At 42.2% G+C, this 18873-nt stretch overlaps 1 protein-coding gene across 13 annotated transcripts in view; it reads right to left on the reverse strand.

Annotated features, from left to right (window-relative positions):
- The window catches only part of LOC144682835 (mitogen-activated protein kinase kinase kinase kinase 4), a 337463-nt gene that overhangs the window by 76671 nt on the left and 241919 nt on the right, over positions 1 to 18873 (reverse strand). For 11 of the 13 annotated variants that reach the window (XM_078545618.1, XM_078545613.1, XM_078545610.1 and 8 more), the window contains 3 exons: positions 18128 to 18289; positions 16510 to 16596; positions 6443 to 6622 (listed from right to left, as the gene is read on the reverse strand). In XM_078545618.1, the coding sequence (XP_078401744.1) occupies positions 6443 to 6622; positions 16510 to 16596; positions 18128 to 18289 (429 nt within the window). The remainder of the gene's footprint in view (positions 1 to 6442; positions 6623 to 16509; positions 16597 to 18127; positions 18290 to 18873) is intronic. The other 2 variants (XR_013577118.1, XR_013577119.1) reach the window with 1 other exon arrangement.

The raw sequence follows: 18873 nt of genomic DNA on the forward strand, positions 1-18873 counted from the left end.
AGGTTGCCAATAGTTAAGGCCCCAGCAGTGATCCCTGTAGCACTCCACTAGTTATAATTTGTCAAACTGAAAAAGACCCATTTATTGAGACTCCGTTTTTTGTTAGCTAGTCAGTTCTCTATCCATCCTAATATATCACCACCAACACCATACGCTCTTATCTTGCAAAGTAACCTTTTATGTGGCACCTTACCGAATGCCTTTTTGGAAATCCAAATACTCTATATCTACTGGTTCCCCTTTATCCACTCCTTTTGCTACATCCTCAAGGAACTCTTTAAAAAAAAACTTTTGTCAAACACTATTTCCCTTTCATCAAACCATGGTGACTCTGCCCGATTGTATTATTAATTTTCTAAATGTCTTGCTACAACCTCCTTGATTATGGATTCTAACATTTCCCCAAAGAGAGATATTAGGCTAACTGGCCTCTAGCTTCCTGCTTTCTGTCTCCTTCGGTTCTTGAACAGAGGTGTTGCATTTGCATTTTTCCAATCCGCTGGAACCTTAACAGAATCTAGGGAATTTTGGAAGATTACAACCAATGCATCCACTCTCTCTGCAGCCACTTCCTTTTAAGATCCTACAGTACAGGCCATCAGGTCCAGAGCACATGTCAGCCTTCATTGCCATTAGTATTCCCTTCTTCTCTAGTGATCATGCTTGTTCTAAGTTCCTCCCTCCCTTTTGCCTCTTGATTTTCAACTATGCTTGGGATACTTTATGTTTTCTACCATAAAGACAGATACAAAATACTTGTTCAAAACCTCTGCCATTTCCTCATTTCCCATTATTAATTCTCCAGTCTCACCCTCTCATGGACCAATATTCACTTCAGCTACTTTTCCTTTTAGTATACTTAAAGAGGTTTTTACTGTCTGTTTTTATATTTCTTGCTAGTTTTCTCTAGTACTTTGATTTCTCCCTCTATTATTCTTTTCATCATCCATTGATGGTTTCTAAAACTTTCCCAATCATCTGCTGTGCCACTAATCTTTACAGTATTGTAAGCCCTTTCTTTCAATTTGATACCACCTTTAACTTCTGTAGTTAGCCACGGATGGAGCAAACTCTGATAATCTGATAGTTCTGAAGAAGAATCATACGCACTCAAAACGTTAACTCTGTCTTCCTCTCCACAGATGCTGTCAGGCCTGCTGAGTTTTTCCAGCAATTTTTTTTTTTGTTTCAGATTTCCAGCATCCGTAGTATTTTGCTTTTATTCTGATATTCTTTCTCCCTCGATGGAACATGTCTTTGTTGAGAGTTATGAAATATCTTAAAAGTCTGCCACTACTTCTCCATTGTCTTACCTTTTAACCTATTTTCCAAGTCCACTTTAGCCAACTCTGTCTCCACATCCTTGTAATTACCTTTATTACTTAAGGCATTAGTTATGGACCCACATTTTTCCCTCTCAGTGTGAAATTCTATCATGTTATGATCACTCTTGCCAAGAGGATCCTTTACTATGAGGTACTACACAATAGCCTGGCAGATTCCAGAATGTATTTTTCTAAGAAACTGTCCCGAATGCACTCTACGAACTCATCCTCCAGGCTACCATTTCTAATTTGATCTGTTCAATCAATGTGAAGATTAAAATAGCCCACAATTATTGCAATACCTTTCTTACAAGCCCCCATTATTTCTTGATGTATACTCTGTCCTATTGTGTAGCTGTTAGGCAGCCTATAAACAACGCCCACCAACGACTTTGTTCTTTTGCTCTTTCTTATTTCTGCCTGAACTGATTCTACATCTTGATCTTCTGAACCAAAATCATTTCTCACTGCTCTGCTATATAAACAGAGCTGCCTCATCTCCTTTACTGTCCCTTACTACAACTAGTGTAGAAAAGCTTAGGTTTAATAATTAGTTTGTAGTTTGGTTATGGCAACGATCAAATAATCAAAAATATATCAATTAACTCAACGTGATATTTTGCTGAATTACAGTCAATATGGGAACTAGGTGGTCACATGACTAGACTCCTGTTAAAATTATGTAAAGTAAAACAACTGCAAGATTCCAAATAATTAGTCAGAACTAACTTAATCTTTTTAACTTCTACTATTGTAAACATGTAACCATTTTTGGCTTTGTATGTTTAGTTGAGTTCTGTAATCAGTTTACATAGCTATATGGTTTTTGTGACTTTTATTCTTTATGAACCTGTAATGCATTAGGCTCTATCCTGTATCTGCATTTTGTCACCTTAGTCATCTCTAGGCACCGATTTTTATATGCATTTATGAAGACTTTATGTAACCTCTAACTTTGCAATTTCTGTAATACTATGCACTACTTTGTACTCCTTTACTATATTTTAATTAACTTATACAAAGCACAGGCAGATAAAAATTCTACAAGACATCGAGACATCAATTAAATATTTGGGCTACCGAGCCTAAATGTTAATCGGTAGTGCTAGACACCACACTCTCATATCTCAAATAAGCAAACACCGAAACTAAAAGCAGACACAAACTAAGGCTCATTATCTGAGTGGGAAGTCACAAAACTTAATAAGGCAACAGGACAATCTATCATGAGAGAAACGGTCCTATGTATAATTAATAGATGATCATCCACCACCTAAACGAAATTAATCATGCACCGACCAAGCCAATCAGAAGCCAAAAACAGGCCGAATTATGCATGGGTTGTAGTTTGGAAACAGTTGAAAAGCACCAGCTTTGAGTTATCAGGCACACTGAATTTGAAGACCAATTTCCAGCTGGAGCAAAAGTTCACAACACTCGAGAGGCAGAAAGAGAGAAGACTACATGTCGCCTCGCACCCTACCCCAAATCGAGAAGCAAGAACTATGTTAGGCCAAAACAATCGCTGCCTAGCTTGTTAAATATCACTTTTGTGGCTTAATAAATTTTTCCTGAGTTACATCACCAGATTGATTATTCAGGCAATAGGAGACAAAGTCTCAAAATAACAAATTAATATTAGGTGGATTTAGAGATTAACACCCCCAAAAACTTACGCTCCATTCTTTTTAACTCCACGCACTTGAATGGCTTCCTGCACCACAGTGCCGTGGTCAGTCTACTCGTCCTCCCTGCAGTCCTTGCTGTCGTCCACATAAACTGCAAGAATTCGAATCTGTTGGACAATTGCAAGGCTGAGGCTCCTCCAGTGCGACCTCTGGATCCCCATATCTGCTTCCCTTGTAGTCACACCCTCCTCTCCATGACCACGGACCAAATTTGAAGTACCTAGCCTAAGGGGTGTAACTGCCTCCCGGATCAAAGAGTCTAGCTAACTTTCCCTCTCCCTGATGCATGTCCGAAGCTCAGACCCCAGCTCATCAACTCTGAGCCGAAATTCCTCGAGCTGAAGACACTTACTATAGATATATGGGTCATTCAGTTGTACACCAGCTCCCACATGCTACAGCTGAAACACATAACCTGCCCTGCCATCTTTTACCATATTTTATTTAACTAATTACATTTAGAAATATCACTCAGCAATTATCTGTAGTTACTCAAGTGGGTTTACTTATATTTCTCCAGCAGCAGTTTGAAACACACCAACCACTCACCTATCTGCTCAGCTAAATAATGCCTCCAGGCTTCAGCTCTCATGTTGCGCTACTGGTCTCCAGCTCTCTCTCTTGATCCAGTCCTCTTACATAAAGGTCAGAACAGTATCTCCTCCCTCTGCACCAAATTCCCTCACATACCAAATTCCCAAGCTCAGACTCAGTCTCAAGTTGCACTCAGTGATGTGCTATCTTCATGCTCGTGATGATACTGGTATCTAACTAACAATATGGAAGATTGCTTAAGTATGTCCTATCCACAAAAAAAAACAACTGGATGAATCTAACTCAGCTAATTACTGGGCTTTTAACCTTCTCACAATTAGTAAAGTGATGGAAGGAGTCATCAACAGTGCTGACAAGTGACATTTGCTCACAAATAACATGCTCACCCACCTAATTTGGACAGAAATTAACATTCACACTGATACTGGATCAAACTTCAGGAGTTTCCTACTTAACAGTGTCATGGGACCACTATCATCACAAAGACTGTCCTTCTAAGGACAACTAGGAATAGACTATGAATGCAACTTGCCAGAGTCATCCACATCGCAAGAATAAGTACTTTTAAAATATCATTGCACAAGTTCCTCAGCCCAACCATCTTCAGCTGCTTCATCAATGACCTTCCCTTCAAAATAAGGTTAGAAGTGGGGACATTCACTGATCAATGCAGAGTGTTCAGTATCATTAGAAATTCCTCAGCTGCTGAAGCAGTCCATGCCTGCATGCAGCAAGACAAGATTCATGCTGAGGCTGATAAGTGGCAAGTAATATGCATGTGACACAAGTGCCAGGAAACGACCATCTCTAACAAGAGAATCTAACTATCTCCCTTTGATGTCTAATGGCATTACCATCACTGAATCCCCTACCATCAATCTTGGGAAGTTGCCAACGACCAGAAACTTAACTGGAATGACCACATAAATATTCTGGCTACAACAGCAGGTCAGAGGCTGGGAATTCCGCAGTGAGTAACTCAACTGACTCACCAAAGCATGTCCACCATCTATAAGGAAAAGTCAGGAGTGAGATGGATACTCCCCACTTGCCTGGATGACTGCAACACTCAAGAATCTCAACACCCTTTAGGACAAAGCAGCCTATTTGATCAGCACCCCACCTTAACAATGGACCTCCAACATCAGCACACCGCGTCTGCAGTGTGCATTTTCTACAAGATGCACTGCAGCAACTCGCCAAGGCTTCTACAGCACCGTACAAACCTATGACCTCCAATACCTAGAACAACAAGGGCAGCAGATGCATGGGAACACCACAACCTGCAAGTCCCCTTCCAACTCATAGGCCATCCTGACTTGGAACTATATTGCAGTTCTTTCACTGTCACTGGGCAAAAAGTCTGGAACTCCTTACCTACAGTACTATGGATGAACCTACACTCAATGAACTGCAGCAGTTCAAGGCAGCGGCTCACCGCCACCTGCTCAAGGGCAATTCAGGGTGGGCGACAAATGCTGACCTTGCTCAAATGCCACAAACAAATAAAAACCTTGGTAGTAGTGGCTGTGAAAACCCACCACAATCAAGAGTCAATATTTTTAAAAAGAAATAGGAGAGGGGAGGGGCGGAGGGTGGGGGGGTGGAAAGAGGAAAAAACTGGCAAGGACAAAACCTTCACATGACATCAAACTGCTCAGCAGAATCCCTAATCTATGCCACGATGATTTCAGCCAAGGAATTGGCAGGGTTACCCCAATTGGCTTCAGCATTTTTGACGTAGAGAGGATTGGGAACAAAGGAAAAAATAAGGAAGAGTCTGGCTCCTGATCAATCTCCAATGGCTTAAGCTGAAAGTACACACAACAGAGAGCTGTGATAGTCTCCTATTTGAAGGGACTGCTGACTCTCAATTTCTGGAGAGAAAAACCCACTGGGCAGGTTTCTGAGAGCAGCTGACGCATGGGAACACCCCAACCTGCAAGTTCCTGATGAATAAAATAGAAAAACTTCCATTTATATAGTGCCTTTCATGGCCCCAGAACATCTCAAAGTGCTTTACAGGCAATGAAGTACTTTTTTTTTTAATGTGTAGTCACTGTTGTAATGTAGAAAATACAGCAGCCACTTTTTATACAGCAACTACTTTGTGTACAGCAATCTCCCTCAAACAGCAATGTGACAATGAACAGATAATCTGTTTTTGTGATGCTGATTGAGGCATAAATATTTGCCAGGGCACCAGAGATAACTCCCCTCTTCTTCTTCAAGATAGTGCCATGGGCTCTTTTATGTACACATGAGAGGGCAGCTAAGGCTTTGGTTCAACATCTCATCTCAAAGATGGCAGCACTGGAGCGCCAATCTACATTTTTGTGTTTAAATCTAATCCCAGAGGTGAGTGTGCTGAACCAACTGAGCCATGGCTCACATCAATATCCCAAATTGAGCAGGCAATTTCAAAAGGAAAAAAGTAAAAAAGAAAAGCGTTGGATGGAATTGTAAAGGGGGAATTAATAATTCTTGTAAATACAGGTAAATTTCGGAGTTGTTTTGAAGAATTATTTTCAAAACAACATATTATCTTTCATCTAAAACTTAAATCTTAATAGCATTTTTTCCATTAATCCAGATTTCAGCAAATTCTTGATAAATTCATACCTATCAGTTTATAGAATAGGACTGTATGATCAGGAACTCCCCGATTAGCCTAAGAATTTATACTTCCTTACTGTTAACAGGGTTTACAGTTGTACTTTATTCTAAATAGAGAAGTGGAAGGTAATTGAGTTAGATAATAGCAAAAAGCTAACGGCAACTGCAAAGTCTAAAGTGAGTAAAAATTAATTGTTTAAATTCCTTTATCTCAGCGTACCTTTGTGACAAACATCTGATGAACATCGCTTCTCTTACCTCTCTACTCCTATCTGTTGCTTCAAAGTGGGGTTTAGGCTCTGGTGCATGGTAAGGTTTATTCCTTTCTTGCTGCCTGTGGTCATGTTGGAGGGACAGAAGGTAAGCTTGCTCCTGCTGTAACTGGCGCTGCAATCTCTCAGCTTGTCGTTGTTCTTCCATTTCACGCCATTTGTACTCCTTTAAGAACATGGTTCATATAATTATATTTTATAACTTACAATCAAGCTTGCAATATGAACAGCATGACAAACTCTATTAAAATAGCACATAATTAAGTCTTCCTAGTGGCTGAAGCACCACATTAGGCAATTTATATATCTAAAAGACACCTAAAGCATAATTTACAACAAATGTGAATGTGTAGCTGGTTTGCAGAAAATATTCTAAGTGTCAGCCGAAGTTGCAATCTCCAACCTTGTGGTATCACACTGGCAGTTAGCTCTGAATCAGAAAATTCATATCAAACATCCAACAAATGATGATTGCAAACTTTATGCTGAGAACTCAGGGCACACATCAATAACTAACAGTGTCATTTATGACAAGTTAATGTAAGTACAGTAGTTGTATTTCAAATCAGGGAGATCACAGTAAATTCCTGAGTAATTTATCTAAATTTGTTGATGATACAAAAGCTAGGTGGGAATGTAAGCTGTGAGGGGGACACAGAGGCTACAAAGTGATTTAGGCAGGTTAGGTGTGTGAGCAACGAGGTGGCAGATCAAGTATAATGTTGGGAAGTGGGAGATTATTTACTTTGGTAGTGACAACAGAAAAACAATGAAGATTGTAAATCTTCATGTTCACAGGGACCTGGGTGTACTTGTACAAGGAACACATAAGTTTAGCATGCGGGTACAGCAAACAATTAGGAAGGCAAATGGCATGTTGGTCTTTATTGCAAGGGAATTGGAGCACAGAATCAATCACAGAATTGTTACAGCACGGGGGGACAATCAGCCCACTGTGTCTGCACCGGCTCTGCAAATGAACAATTAGAGATATGCTTTAGAGGATGGGCATTATAAAAAAGGATAAAGTTGGCAGGGTCGACCTGGAGCTCCCTCGTGTGAAGGCGGGTCGCAGGTCACAGCTGACGTCTGGAAGTTCTTACCAACTGGTCTCAGTTTTGGAGGTCCAAATGCAAACTAGTTGCACTTGGATGAGTGTTGTCGGGCTACAGGTTGATAGCCAAACACAATTTTAGGCAAGAGAGAGAGAAAGCACCAGTTAGGGTAGCCTTCCTTCTTCAGCTTGATCCCCAACAAGACTTCCTTCAAAACCAGCAGGTTCAAAACTTAAGTTCTTTTCTCTCTGCCACGTGATTTTCAGCAAGTTACAAGCCTTTGCTTTTCTTCAGTTTTTTCTCCATCAATTAAAGTTCAAAACAAAAAAACAGATCTTCCTGAAGCACCATAAAGGTCAGGTGATTTCTTGGAAGAGGTCTGCTTGTTGACAGCTCCAAACTGAGCTTATGACCTTTTAAAAAAAAAACCCAGGTCAGCATCCAAATGCCAAGTCCTTCCATTTTGTAAAGGAAAAATTCAATCTTGAGAAATAGGATTCCAACAATGCCAATCAAGTGGGCTGCTTTGTCCAAGATGTTGTCAAGCTTCTTGAGTGTTGCTGGAGCTGCACTCATCCAGGCAAGTGGGCGGTATTCCAGTACACTCCTGACTTGTACCATGTAGATGGGAGACAGGCTTTGGGGAGTCAGGAGGTGAGTTACTCACTGCAGGAGCCTCTGACCTGATCTTGTAGCCACAGTATTTATATGGCTAGTCCAGTTCAGTTTCTGGTCACTGGTAAGCCCCAGGATTTTGATAATGGGGGATTCAGAGATGGTAATGCCATTGAACATCAAAGGGCGGTGGTTAGATTCTCTCTTGTTGGAGATGGTCATTGCCTGGTACTTGTGTGGCTTGAATGTTACTTGCCACTTGTCAGCCTAAACCCAGATATTGTCCAGGTCTTGCTCCATTTCAACATGGACTGCTCTCAGAAGTCACGAATAGTGTTGAACAATGGGCAACCATCAGCAAAGATCCCCACTTCTGACCTTATGATGGAAGGAAGGTCATTGATGAAGCAGCTGAAGATGGTTGAGCCTAGGGCACTACCTTGGGGAACTCCTGCAGTGATGTCCTGGAACTAAGATGATTGATCTCCAACAACCACAACCATCTTTCTTTGTGCTAGGTATGATTCCAACCAATGCAGAGTTCCCCCAACCACCCCCCGATTCCCACTGACTCATTTTGCTAGAGCTCTTTGATGCCACACTTTGTCAAAAGCTGCCTTGATGTCAAGGGCAATCACTCTCATCTGACCTTTGGAGTTCAACTCTTTTGTCCATGTTTGAACCAAGGCTGTAATGAGGTCAGGAACAGTGTGACCTGGCAGAACACAAACTGAGAGTCAATGAGCAAGTTATCGGTAAGCAAGTGCTGCTTGAGAACACTGTTGATGATCCCTTCCATCACTTTACTGATGATCGAGAGTAGACTGATGGGGCGGTAATTGGCTGGGTTGCATTTGTCCTGCTTTTTGTGTAGAGGACATACCTGGGCAATTTTTCACATTGCTGGGTAGATGTCAGTGTTGTAGCTATATTGGAACAGCTTGGCTAGGGGTGCGGCAAGTTCTGGAGCACATGTCTTCAGTATTACTGCCGGAATATTGCCAGGGCCCATAGCCTTTGCAGTATCAATTGCCTTCAACCGTTTCTTAATATCGTGTGGAGTAACTGAATTGGCTGAAGACTGGCATCAGTGATGCTGGGGAGCTCTGGAGGAGGCTGAGATGGATCAACTACTCAACACTTTTAGCTGAAGATTGTTGCAAATGCTTCAGCCTTATCCTTTACACTGATGTGCTGGGCTTCCCCATTATTGAGGATGGGGATATTTGTGGAGCACCCTCCTTCAGTTAGTTGTTTACTTGTGCCCACCATTCATAACTAGATGTGGCAGGACTGAAGAGCTTAGTTTTGATCCGTTGGTTGTGGAATCCCTTAGCTCAGTCTATCATTTGCTGCTTATGCTGTTTGGCACACAAGTAGTCCTGTGTGGTAGCATCACCAGGTTGACACCTCATTTTTAGGTATGCCTGGTGCTGCTCCTGGCATGCCCTCCTGCACTCTTCATTGAACCAGGATTGATCCCCTGGGCTTGGTGATGTTACAACTGGGATGAGAGGGGTGCGCAGTCTCTCCAGCCCCACTACTCCACAGGTCACACCATTAGTTCAGATGCTTATTTCACTCACCAAAATGGCCAATTATTTACCTTTGCTACTTAGAACCAGAATAAAAATGACTTTAACCAGGCTTTTTCAATAGACTCAGAATGGTTGATTTATTGTGAAACAAAACATTTTTTTTCCCAAACAAGTTGCAAGAACTGGTTAACACACAATTTGTAATCACTTTTAAAATTCACCAACACACACACACACAAACAAAGGGCAAACAAATAGGGTCTCTATAGAGATAGGCAATCGAAGAAAAAAATCTTTATAAAAAGGGTAAAGTTCACAGGGTTTTGGCACTGTCGATCTGCTGCTCCCTCGTGCCCGGAGGTTCTCACTAATGGAGCTTCGCATGGAGGTGTGTAGACTAGATCAATCTTTTCTGACTCAGCCTCTCGGGTTTCCAAATACAGATGAGTTCTCCTGAGATGAGGATTCCTAGCTGGGTACTGATAACCACATTGTGTTTCCAGCAAGGCAGGGGGTGGGCAAGCTGGGCAGCTTTTCCCTTTCTCAGTTCATTCCCAACTGAGCTCAAAACAACAAGTTCAAAACATAAAACTATTTCATTAGGTGATTTCTAGTAAATCACTCGGTCTTTGCCTTTAAAACAGTTTTTTTTTCTATCAAAGTGTTTGCAGCTTAAATAAACAAATAGCTCTCCTCCACAATTGCCATGCTGGTCATTTAGCTAACATCATGTGATTTCTTAGAAAAGCCGTGCTTGCCTAAAATCCAAGGTAAACTTATAACCTCTTTTTAAAAAAAAACCCGGTCAGTTTCCAAGTGTCCAAATAATGCAAAGTCCTTCCAAATTTTAAGAGAAAATATAGTTCTTGTAGATATGGTCCTAATAGTGGTAATGCTATATTGGGGGATATGCCAGGCCATGAGGTTACACATTGTGGTTGAATACAATTCTGTTGCTGCTGATGGCCCAGAGCACCTCATGACTGTCCCAGTCTTGAGTTGCTAGATCTGTTCGAAATCTAACCCACTTAGCACAGTGGTAGTGCCATTCAACACGATGAAGGGTGTCCTCAATGTGAAGGCGGGGCTTCGTCTCCACGAGGACTGCATGGTGGTCAATCCTACTGATACTGTCATGGACAGATGCAACTGCGGCAGGCAGGTTGGTGAGGATGAGGTCAAGTATATTTTTCCCTTCTGTTGGTTTCCTCACCACCTGCCGCAGACGCAGTCTGATAGCTTTGTCCTTTAGGACTTGGCCAGCTGGGTCTGTAGTGGTGCTACTGAGCCACTCTTGGTGATGGACACTAAATTCCCTCACCCAGAGTACATTCTGCACCCTTGTCATCCTTAGTGCTCAACATGGAGGAGAGCTATTTCATTAGCTGAGGGGGGAGGGGTACGTGGTAATCAGGAGGAGGTTTCCTTGCCCATGTTTGACCTGATGCTATGAGACTTTACGGGGTCCAGAGTCGATGTTGAGGACTCCCAGGGCAACTCCCTCCCAACTATATATTATTGTGCTGCCACCTCTGCTGGGTCTGCCCTGCTGTTGGGACAGGACATACCCAGGGATGGTGATAGTGGTGGCTGGGACATTATCTGTCAGGTATGATTCAATAAGTGTAACTATGTCAGACTTTTGCTTGACTAGTCTGACTAGTCTAATTTTGACAGAAGCTCTCAAATGTTAGTAAGGAGGACTTTACAGGGTTGACAGGGCTGGGCTGACTGTAGTCTTTTCCTGTGCCTAAGTCGATGCTGGGTGGTCCATCCGGTTTCATTCCTCACCCAATCTTCTGTAGTGGTTTGATACAACTAAGTGGTTTGCTAGGCCATTTCAGAGGGCAGTTAAGAGTCAACCACATTGCTGTGGATCTGCAGTCACATGTAGGCCAGTCCAGGTAAGGGTGGCAGATTTGCTTCTCTAAAGGACATTAGTGAACCGGATGGGTTTCTCAGCAATCGACAATGGTTTCATGGCCATCGTTAGACTTTTAATTCCAGATTTTTATTGAATTCACATTCCACCATCTGCCGTGGTGGGTTTTGAACCTAGATCCCTAGAGCAGTACCTTGGGGTCTCTGGCTTACTAGTCCAGTGACAATACCACTACACCACTATCCACTTGAGCGCCCAAGTGACTATTACTTTTGTCCCAAATTATTGTTTCTAGAAGCTTCCCCACCACCAAAGTTAAAGTGTTTAGTCTGTAGTTGCTGGGTTTATCTTTACAATCTTTTTTTGAACAAGGGTGTAGCATTTGCAATTATTGAGTCCTGTAGCAGCACCCCTTAGCCTAAGATGATTGGAAAGTTAAGAAGTAAGGGAATAAAGAAGTCATGCTACAATTGTACAAGGCTTTGGAGAGACCACACCTGGAGTAGCGTGTGCAATTTTGGTCTCCATATTGAAAGACAGATATACTTGCATTGGAGGCAGGACAGCAAAGGCACCCCAGATTGATTCCTGGGACGAGAGCACCTATGATGAGAGATTGAGCAAATAGGTCCCATACTCTCTGGAATTCAGAAGATCAAGGGGTGATCTCTGCTTCTGCTTTAGTTGTGTTGGCATCACGGACTAATATCTGTATTCCACCACATTTATATGGATAGTGATAGCTAAACGAGGCATCACCTGCTGAAATGGTAGTCCTGATAATGGAAACTTAAAATGGAAATAATCTAAAGATGGGTCTTGAAGATTTCAAGTGATGAGACTGTGACTTTGTCAGCTTGTCCCATTGTGGGATTGTTCTCGGGAAGAAAGACTGTTGATACACTGTCTTGAAAACAAATGTTTTCCGTAGTTTGTATGGATGGCTACCTCATGTTTTGTCATTGCTGGAGGGCACCAGGTACTTGTTTCTGTCAATTCCCACCAGTCAATTCCATATTTTATAGAGCATGGTCAGTCTATTTTTCTCCCTCCTTTGCTGTAGTGATTCCCATTCCAAAACTTTGATCAAAGATGTGACACTGGTGTATTTACCATAGTGATTCGTGCAGAAAGTTACAAGGTTCTGAAGGGGTTTAACAGGGTACATAGACACAGAGGTTCTTTCTGCTCCCAGTAGAGTCGAGAAGTGGGGGTGCAGTCGTTTAGGACCAAGATGAGGAGAAATTTCTCTACTCAATCTTAGGAGCCTTTGAAATTCTCTACTCGAGAGAGTTGTGATTGTTCCACATATATTGAACTTATTTAAGGCTGAGACGACAGATTTCTGGCCTCTCAGACAATCAAGTAATTCAGGGACCAGGCAGACAATTGGAGTTGAGGCTGAAGGTCAGCCACGATCATATTAAATGATGGAGCAGGCTCGAGGGGCTGCATGGTCTATTCCTGCTCCTATTTCTAATATTCTTAAAGCATATTACAATATTAAACCACGTTCACTTTAGTTACAGAAATGCTTGTATGCTTACGGAGATGAGGAGAAACTTATTCACTCAGAGGGTCATAAGCCTTTGGAACTCTGTTTGTCAAAAGGCGATGGAAGCAGAGAGCTAGATCGTTGATTAACATGGGGGTGAAAGGTTATCAGGGGTAGGCAGGAATGTGGGGTTGAAGTTACAATCAGATCAGCCAGGATCTTACTGAATGGCAGAGCAGGCTCAAAAGCCTAAGAGGCCTACTCCTACTCCTAATTCGTATGTTCGTAGAAGTAATGCAGAATACGACATAAGACTCATGTAGCAATATAATATGCATTTACTCTCATTTCTCTGTCCAATTTTCAGACCCTAAACCTTGGTGAACATGAATGACATGATTGAAAGAATGCCAATGAAGAACACAGCTGTATTACCTAAATGAACACAGTTATACCCAACCATAAAAACCTCAAGTACGGCATTGCTAGTTTGGGCAGAACAGAGAAATTTGGTTCACAATTTTGCTCATATATCACAATGATTATCCAGGTTTTCTAGGAGAAAAAGTTGGCAGTGCATCATATATTAACAGTTTACATTTTTAATTATTTGAGTTTTTCTGCAAAAAGAATTGCACTTAAAGCAGCAATGCTCATTTAATGCAGACAGTGCTAACATTTGCAGTTTGTGGCACAAATGTATAAATAGATGACAAATCATTGTCTTTTTTTCATTCATTCATGGGATGTGGGGTTCGCTGGTTGGGCCAGCATTTATTGCCGATCCCTAGTTGCCCTTCGGAAGGTGGTGGTGAGCTGCCTTCTTGAACTGCTGCAGTCCATCTGGTGTAGGCACACCCACAGTGCTTTTAGGAAGGGAGTTCCAGGATTTTGACCCAGTGACAGTGAAGGAATGGCGATATATTTCCAAGTCAGGATACTAAGTGAATTGGAAGGGAACTGCCAGTGGTGTTCCCATCTATTTGCTGCCTTGACATTCTAGATAGCAGTGGTCATGGGTTTGGAAGGTGCTGTCTAAGGAGCCTTGGTGAATTCCTGCAGTGCATCTTGTAAATGGTGCACACTGCTGCTACTGTGCGTCAATGGAGAAGGGAGTGAATGTTTGTAGACGTGGTTCCAATCGAGCAGGCTGCTTTGTCATGCACAGAGTGTTGTGGGAGCTACACTCATCCAGACAAGTAGGGAGTATTCCAGCACACTCTTGACTTGTGCTTTGCAGATGGTGGACAAGGTTTGGGGTGTCAAAGGGTGAGTTATTTGTTGCAGGATTCCTAGCCTCTGACCTGCTCTTGTTGACACAGTATTTATATGGCTAGTCCAGGTCAGTTTCCAGTCAAAGGTAACCCCCCCAGTTGATAGTGGGGAATGCAGAGATGGTAATGCCATTGAATGTCAAGGGGCGATGGTTAGATTTTATCTTGTTGGAGATGGTCATTGCCTGACACTTGTGTGGCGCAAATGTTACTTGCCACTTGTCAGCCCAAACCTGAATACTGTCCAGGTCTTGCTGCATTTGGACCTGGACTGCTTCAGTATCTGAGGAGTCGTGAATGGTGCTGAACATTGTGCAATCATCAGCGAACATCCCCACTTCTGACCTTATGATGGAAGGAAGGTCATTGATGAAGCAGCTGAAGATGGTTGGGCCGAAGACACTACCCTGAGGTACTGCTGCAGTGATGTCCTGGAGCTGAGATGGCTGAGATGACTGACCTCCAACAACTACAACCATCTTCCTTTGTGCTAGGTATGACTCCAACCAGTGGAGAGTTTTCTCCCTGATTCCCATTGACTCCAGATTTGCTGCGGCTCCTTGATGCCACACTCAGTCAAATGTGGCCTTGATGTCAAGGGCAGTCACTCTCACCTCACCTCGGGGGTTCAGCTCTTATCTGCATGTTTGAGCCAAGGCTGTAATGAGCTCAGTAGCTTAATGGCCCTGCCAGAACCAAAACTGGGCATCAGTGAGCAGGTTATTGCTAAGCAAGTGCTGCTTGATAGTACTGTTGATGACCCCTTCCATTACTTTTCTGATGATCAAGACTAGGCTGATGGGGCGGTAATTGCCCAGGTTAGATTTGTCCTGCATTGTCTGTTCAGGATATACCCGGGCAATTTTCCACATAGCCGGTTAGATGCCAGTGTTGTAGTTCTACTGGAACAGCTTGGCTAGGGGCGCAGCAAGTTCTGGAGCACAAGTCTACAGTACTATTGCCAGAATATTTTCAGGGCCCCATAGCCTTTGCGCTATCCAGTGCCTTCGGCCGTTTCTTGATATTACGTGGAGTGAATCACATTGGCTGAAGACTGGCATCTGTGATGCTGGGGGCCTCAGGGGGAGACCGAGATGGATCATCCACTCAGCACTTCTGGCTGAAGATTGTAGCAAATGGTTCAGGCTTCTCTTTTGCATTGAGGTGCTCGGCTCCCCCATCATGAGGATGGGGATATTTGTGGAGCCTCCTCCTCCAGTGAGTTGTTTAATTGGCCACCACCATTCACAACTGGATGTGGCAGGACAGCAGGGCTTAGAACTGATCCGTCGGTTGTGGGATCGCTTAGTTCTGTCTATCACTTGCTGCTTATGCTGTTTGGCATGCAAGTAGTCCTGTGTTATAGCTTCACCAGGTAGACACCTCATTTTTAGGTTTGCCTGGTGCTGCTCCTGGCATGCCCTCCTGCACTCTTCATTGAGCCGGGTCTGATCACCTGGCTTGATGGTAATGGTAGAGTGTGGGATTTGCCAGGCCATGAGGTTACAGACTGTGTTCAAGTACAATTCTGCTGCTGCTGGTGGCCCACAGTGCCTCATGGATACCCAGTCTTGAGTTGCTAGATCTGTTCGAAAGCTATCCCATTTAGCACAGTGGCAGTGCCACATAACACAAATGGAGAGCATCCTCAATGTGAAGGCGGGACTTCATCTCCATAACAACTGTGCAGTGGTCACTCCTACTGACACGGTCATGGGCAGATGCATCTGCAGCAGACAGGTTAGCGAGGATGAGGTCAAGTACGTTTTTCCTCTTGTTGGTTCCCTCACCATCTGCCGCAGGCACAGTCTAGCAGATATGTCATTTAGGACTTTGCCAGCTGTGTATGTGGTGGTGCTACCAAGCCACTCTTGGTGATGGACATTGAAGTCCCCTACCGAGAATACATTCTGTACCCTTGCCACCTTCAGTGCTTCCTCCAACTGGTGTTCAACATGGAGGAGTACCAATTCATCAGCTGAGGGAGGGCAGTACATGACATCAGCAGGAGGCTTCCTTGCCCATGTTTGACCCATCGCATAATTCAATGACAAATTTGCGCTCAGGCTATTCTCTTGTGCCACTAGACTACCATTTTAACTTCAATTGACTGATTAGCTAGCTGTTAAACATCAGCATTGCAGCATAGTGATAGCATAGAAGCTGCCAATTACATCGGTAGTGAACTACTTACCAGTAACATGGCCTGCTCTTGGAGCAACTGCTGCTGGAGAATTTCCAAATGACGTTGCTCCTCTTCAAGTTGACGTCTGATGTACTCCTGTTGCAAAATAACACAATGATGCATATGCAAAGTATCATTTTAACAGAAATTATGTTTTTACACCGCATCTGAGGGTATGCTTCCCTGTACCAAAGTATAACAGGACTTCAATGAGCTCATACCTAAGACACTAGCAAACAAACTAGGAAAAACATTTGGGTTTCCATTCGTCAAAAAGGTATATATTTGACTATTTTTTAACAAAACTTTAACATATTTTCATCTCCTCCCCGTTCCCCCAAAGCATTTGAAAAAGCTGAAAGTTCACAAACTGCCAGTTAAGAAATTATCAACTTGTGTATAAGATCATTGTAATTCTATTAACAGATGTTTTGTAAGTCATGCTGTTCCCCTACATTAACAACAATTGATGTGTTGTAATGACCAGAAGCTCAGCCAATTTCACAAATTAAACACATAACAGGTATGATTTAAGTTAAGTGAACAGTATCACTTTTATCGTGGCAATGCCTATGATCTACCACAAGGCAAATAAAACCAGCTGAATACATGATCAGATCTGCCACTTTGAATACATCACCTTTCAGGCAGCAATTAATGACATGTCCTCAAAACCAAAATAATACTGACAGTACTTAGAGGATCATGCTTAAATAGTAACTAAAACACCTAGCCTGCACTAACAACAGGAAAAGATGACTGGCAAATTGCTTATTAACTACAATTGGCAACACTGTTCTGGATCTTGTATTGGCTTCATTTGGCTCAGTAAATGAGAAGTGTTTGGTATATAGTGATGCGAGACAGTATTCAAATTGTGCACTTTTAAATTATTGTGGAAAAATTCTTCATTGAGTTTAGATGATTGTAGACTTTAAGATATCATCATCAGTAAAAATTACCCAAATTGACCAGAAATTTGAATTTGATCACATCGACTCATTGTGTTACAACTTCATATATCTCATTAAACTTCAAACCAAAAGAAACAGTGGACAAGACTTTTAATTATAAGAAATGTAAATTTTAGATCTGATGCTATCTTCAATGTTGAACAACTCAACATAGACATCATGTTATAGATGAAGGTCTACAACTGTGCATTCAGCTGGCAAAACAAATGGGGAGAGCATGTGTGTGAGAGCGTGCACACGAGAGGAAGAGTGAGGGACACAGTGCAAACCAGAAATGGAGAGAGAGGGCAAATTTGCTACCAAATTAATCACATCATGCTTTTTGAATGTTCTCAATTGTACCATTAGACACAGGATTGCATGAGGTGAGTGTTCTGTTCCATAGCAGCAGTCAAAGACAGTGGCATTCTTTGTCTCAGTTTACTTGGATCTCTCTTGCCAGCCAATCATGTAGTAGCATTGTCGGCAATCTTAAAAAACTTTATAGACCCAAACATTTGCTGAGACAGCAAAATGGGGAGGAGGAAATTCAGAACTCCAAAATCAAAATTTTGTTAAAAACCATCAATGACCCAACTCAAATACCACTGAAAATTGTGCATGCCATTTTCCTGGCCTCACATTAATAAATGAAGAGTGATAATAAAAATCACCTGCTCTCTCTCCACTCGCCTCTTTTCTTCTTCTGCCCTTCTTCTTTCCTCCTCTTCCTTCTTTCGGCGCTCCAGTTCCTCCAATCTTCTCTTTTCCTCCTGTTCACGCCTTCTTTGTTCACGTTCCTGTTGCCTTCGTGCTTCTCGTTCCCTTCTCTGTTGCTGCGTTTAAAGAAAATGCTCATTAAAGTCAAAATGTAACTGATTTGCTGTGTTTACCCTAAATCAACTTTGTCACAAACGTTGGTCTGAGTTTTTCAATCATTCGCTTCCATAGCTGCCATATTACAAATACAAATAGACAATGCATCAAAATAACATTAGATTTGTACTGATTTAACAAAGTTTGGATAGATAGGTATTTTGTCAGAGAATATACACGTATGAGCATAGCTGATTTTGTAGAAAGCTGAAATGGTGTCCATGATTAAGACACAATGTCAATAATAATCTTGTGGCCATTTCCTGAGTTTTGCAACAAGGACACTAACTTTTGTAGAATTAGCCATTCCTGAACATATAGCATCGTCACAGCAGGTCTTGGTTCTTTCACAATTTATGACACATCTTTCAAGTAGCTGCTCTTATCAGTGCTAACACTGTAACCTTGCTTTGCCAGAGATGCCTAGGAATGAATTTAAAAAAAGTGAAGAGATCACTCACTGGAGTGCACATCTCCACCGCATAGTATCAACTTAATGTTGTTACAGTTACACAGCTCTTCCTTGAGGCTTTCCCTGCCTGTT

Source organism: Cetorhinus maximus, chromosome 7 (assembly GCF_964194155.1).
Source record: "Cetorhinus maximus chromosome 7, sCetMax3.hap1.1, whole genome shotgun sequence".
Taxonomy (NCBI): Eukaryota; Metazoa; Chordata; class Chondrichthyes; order Lamniformes; family Cetorhinidae; genus Cetorhinus; species Cetorhinus maximus.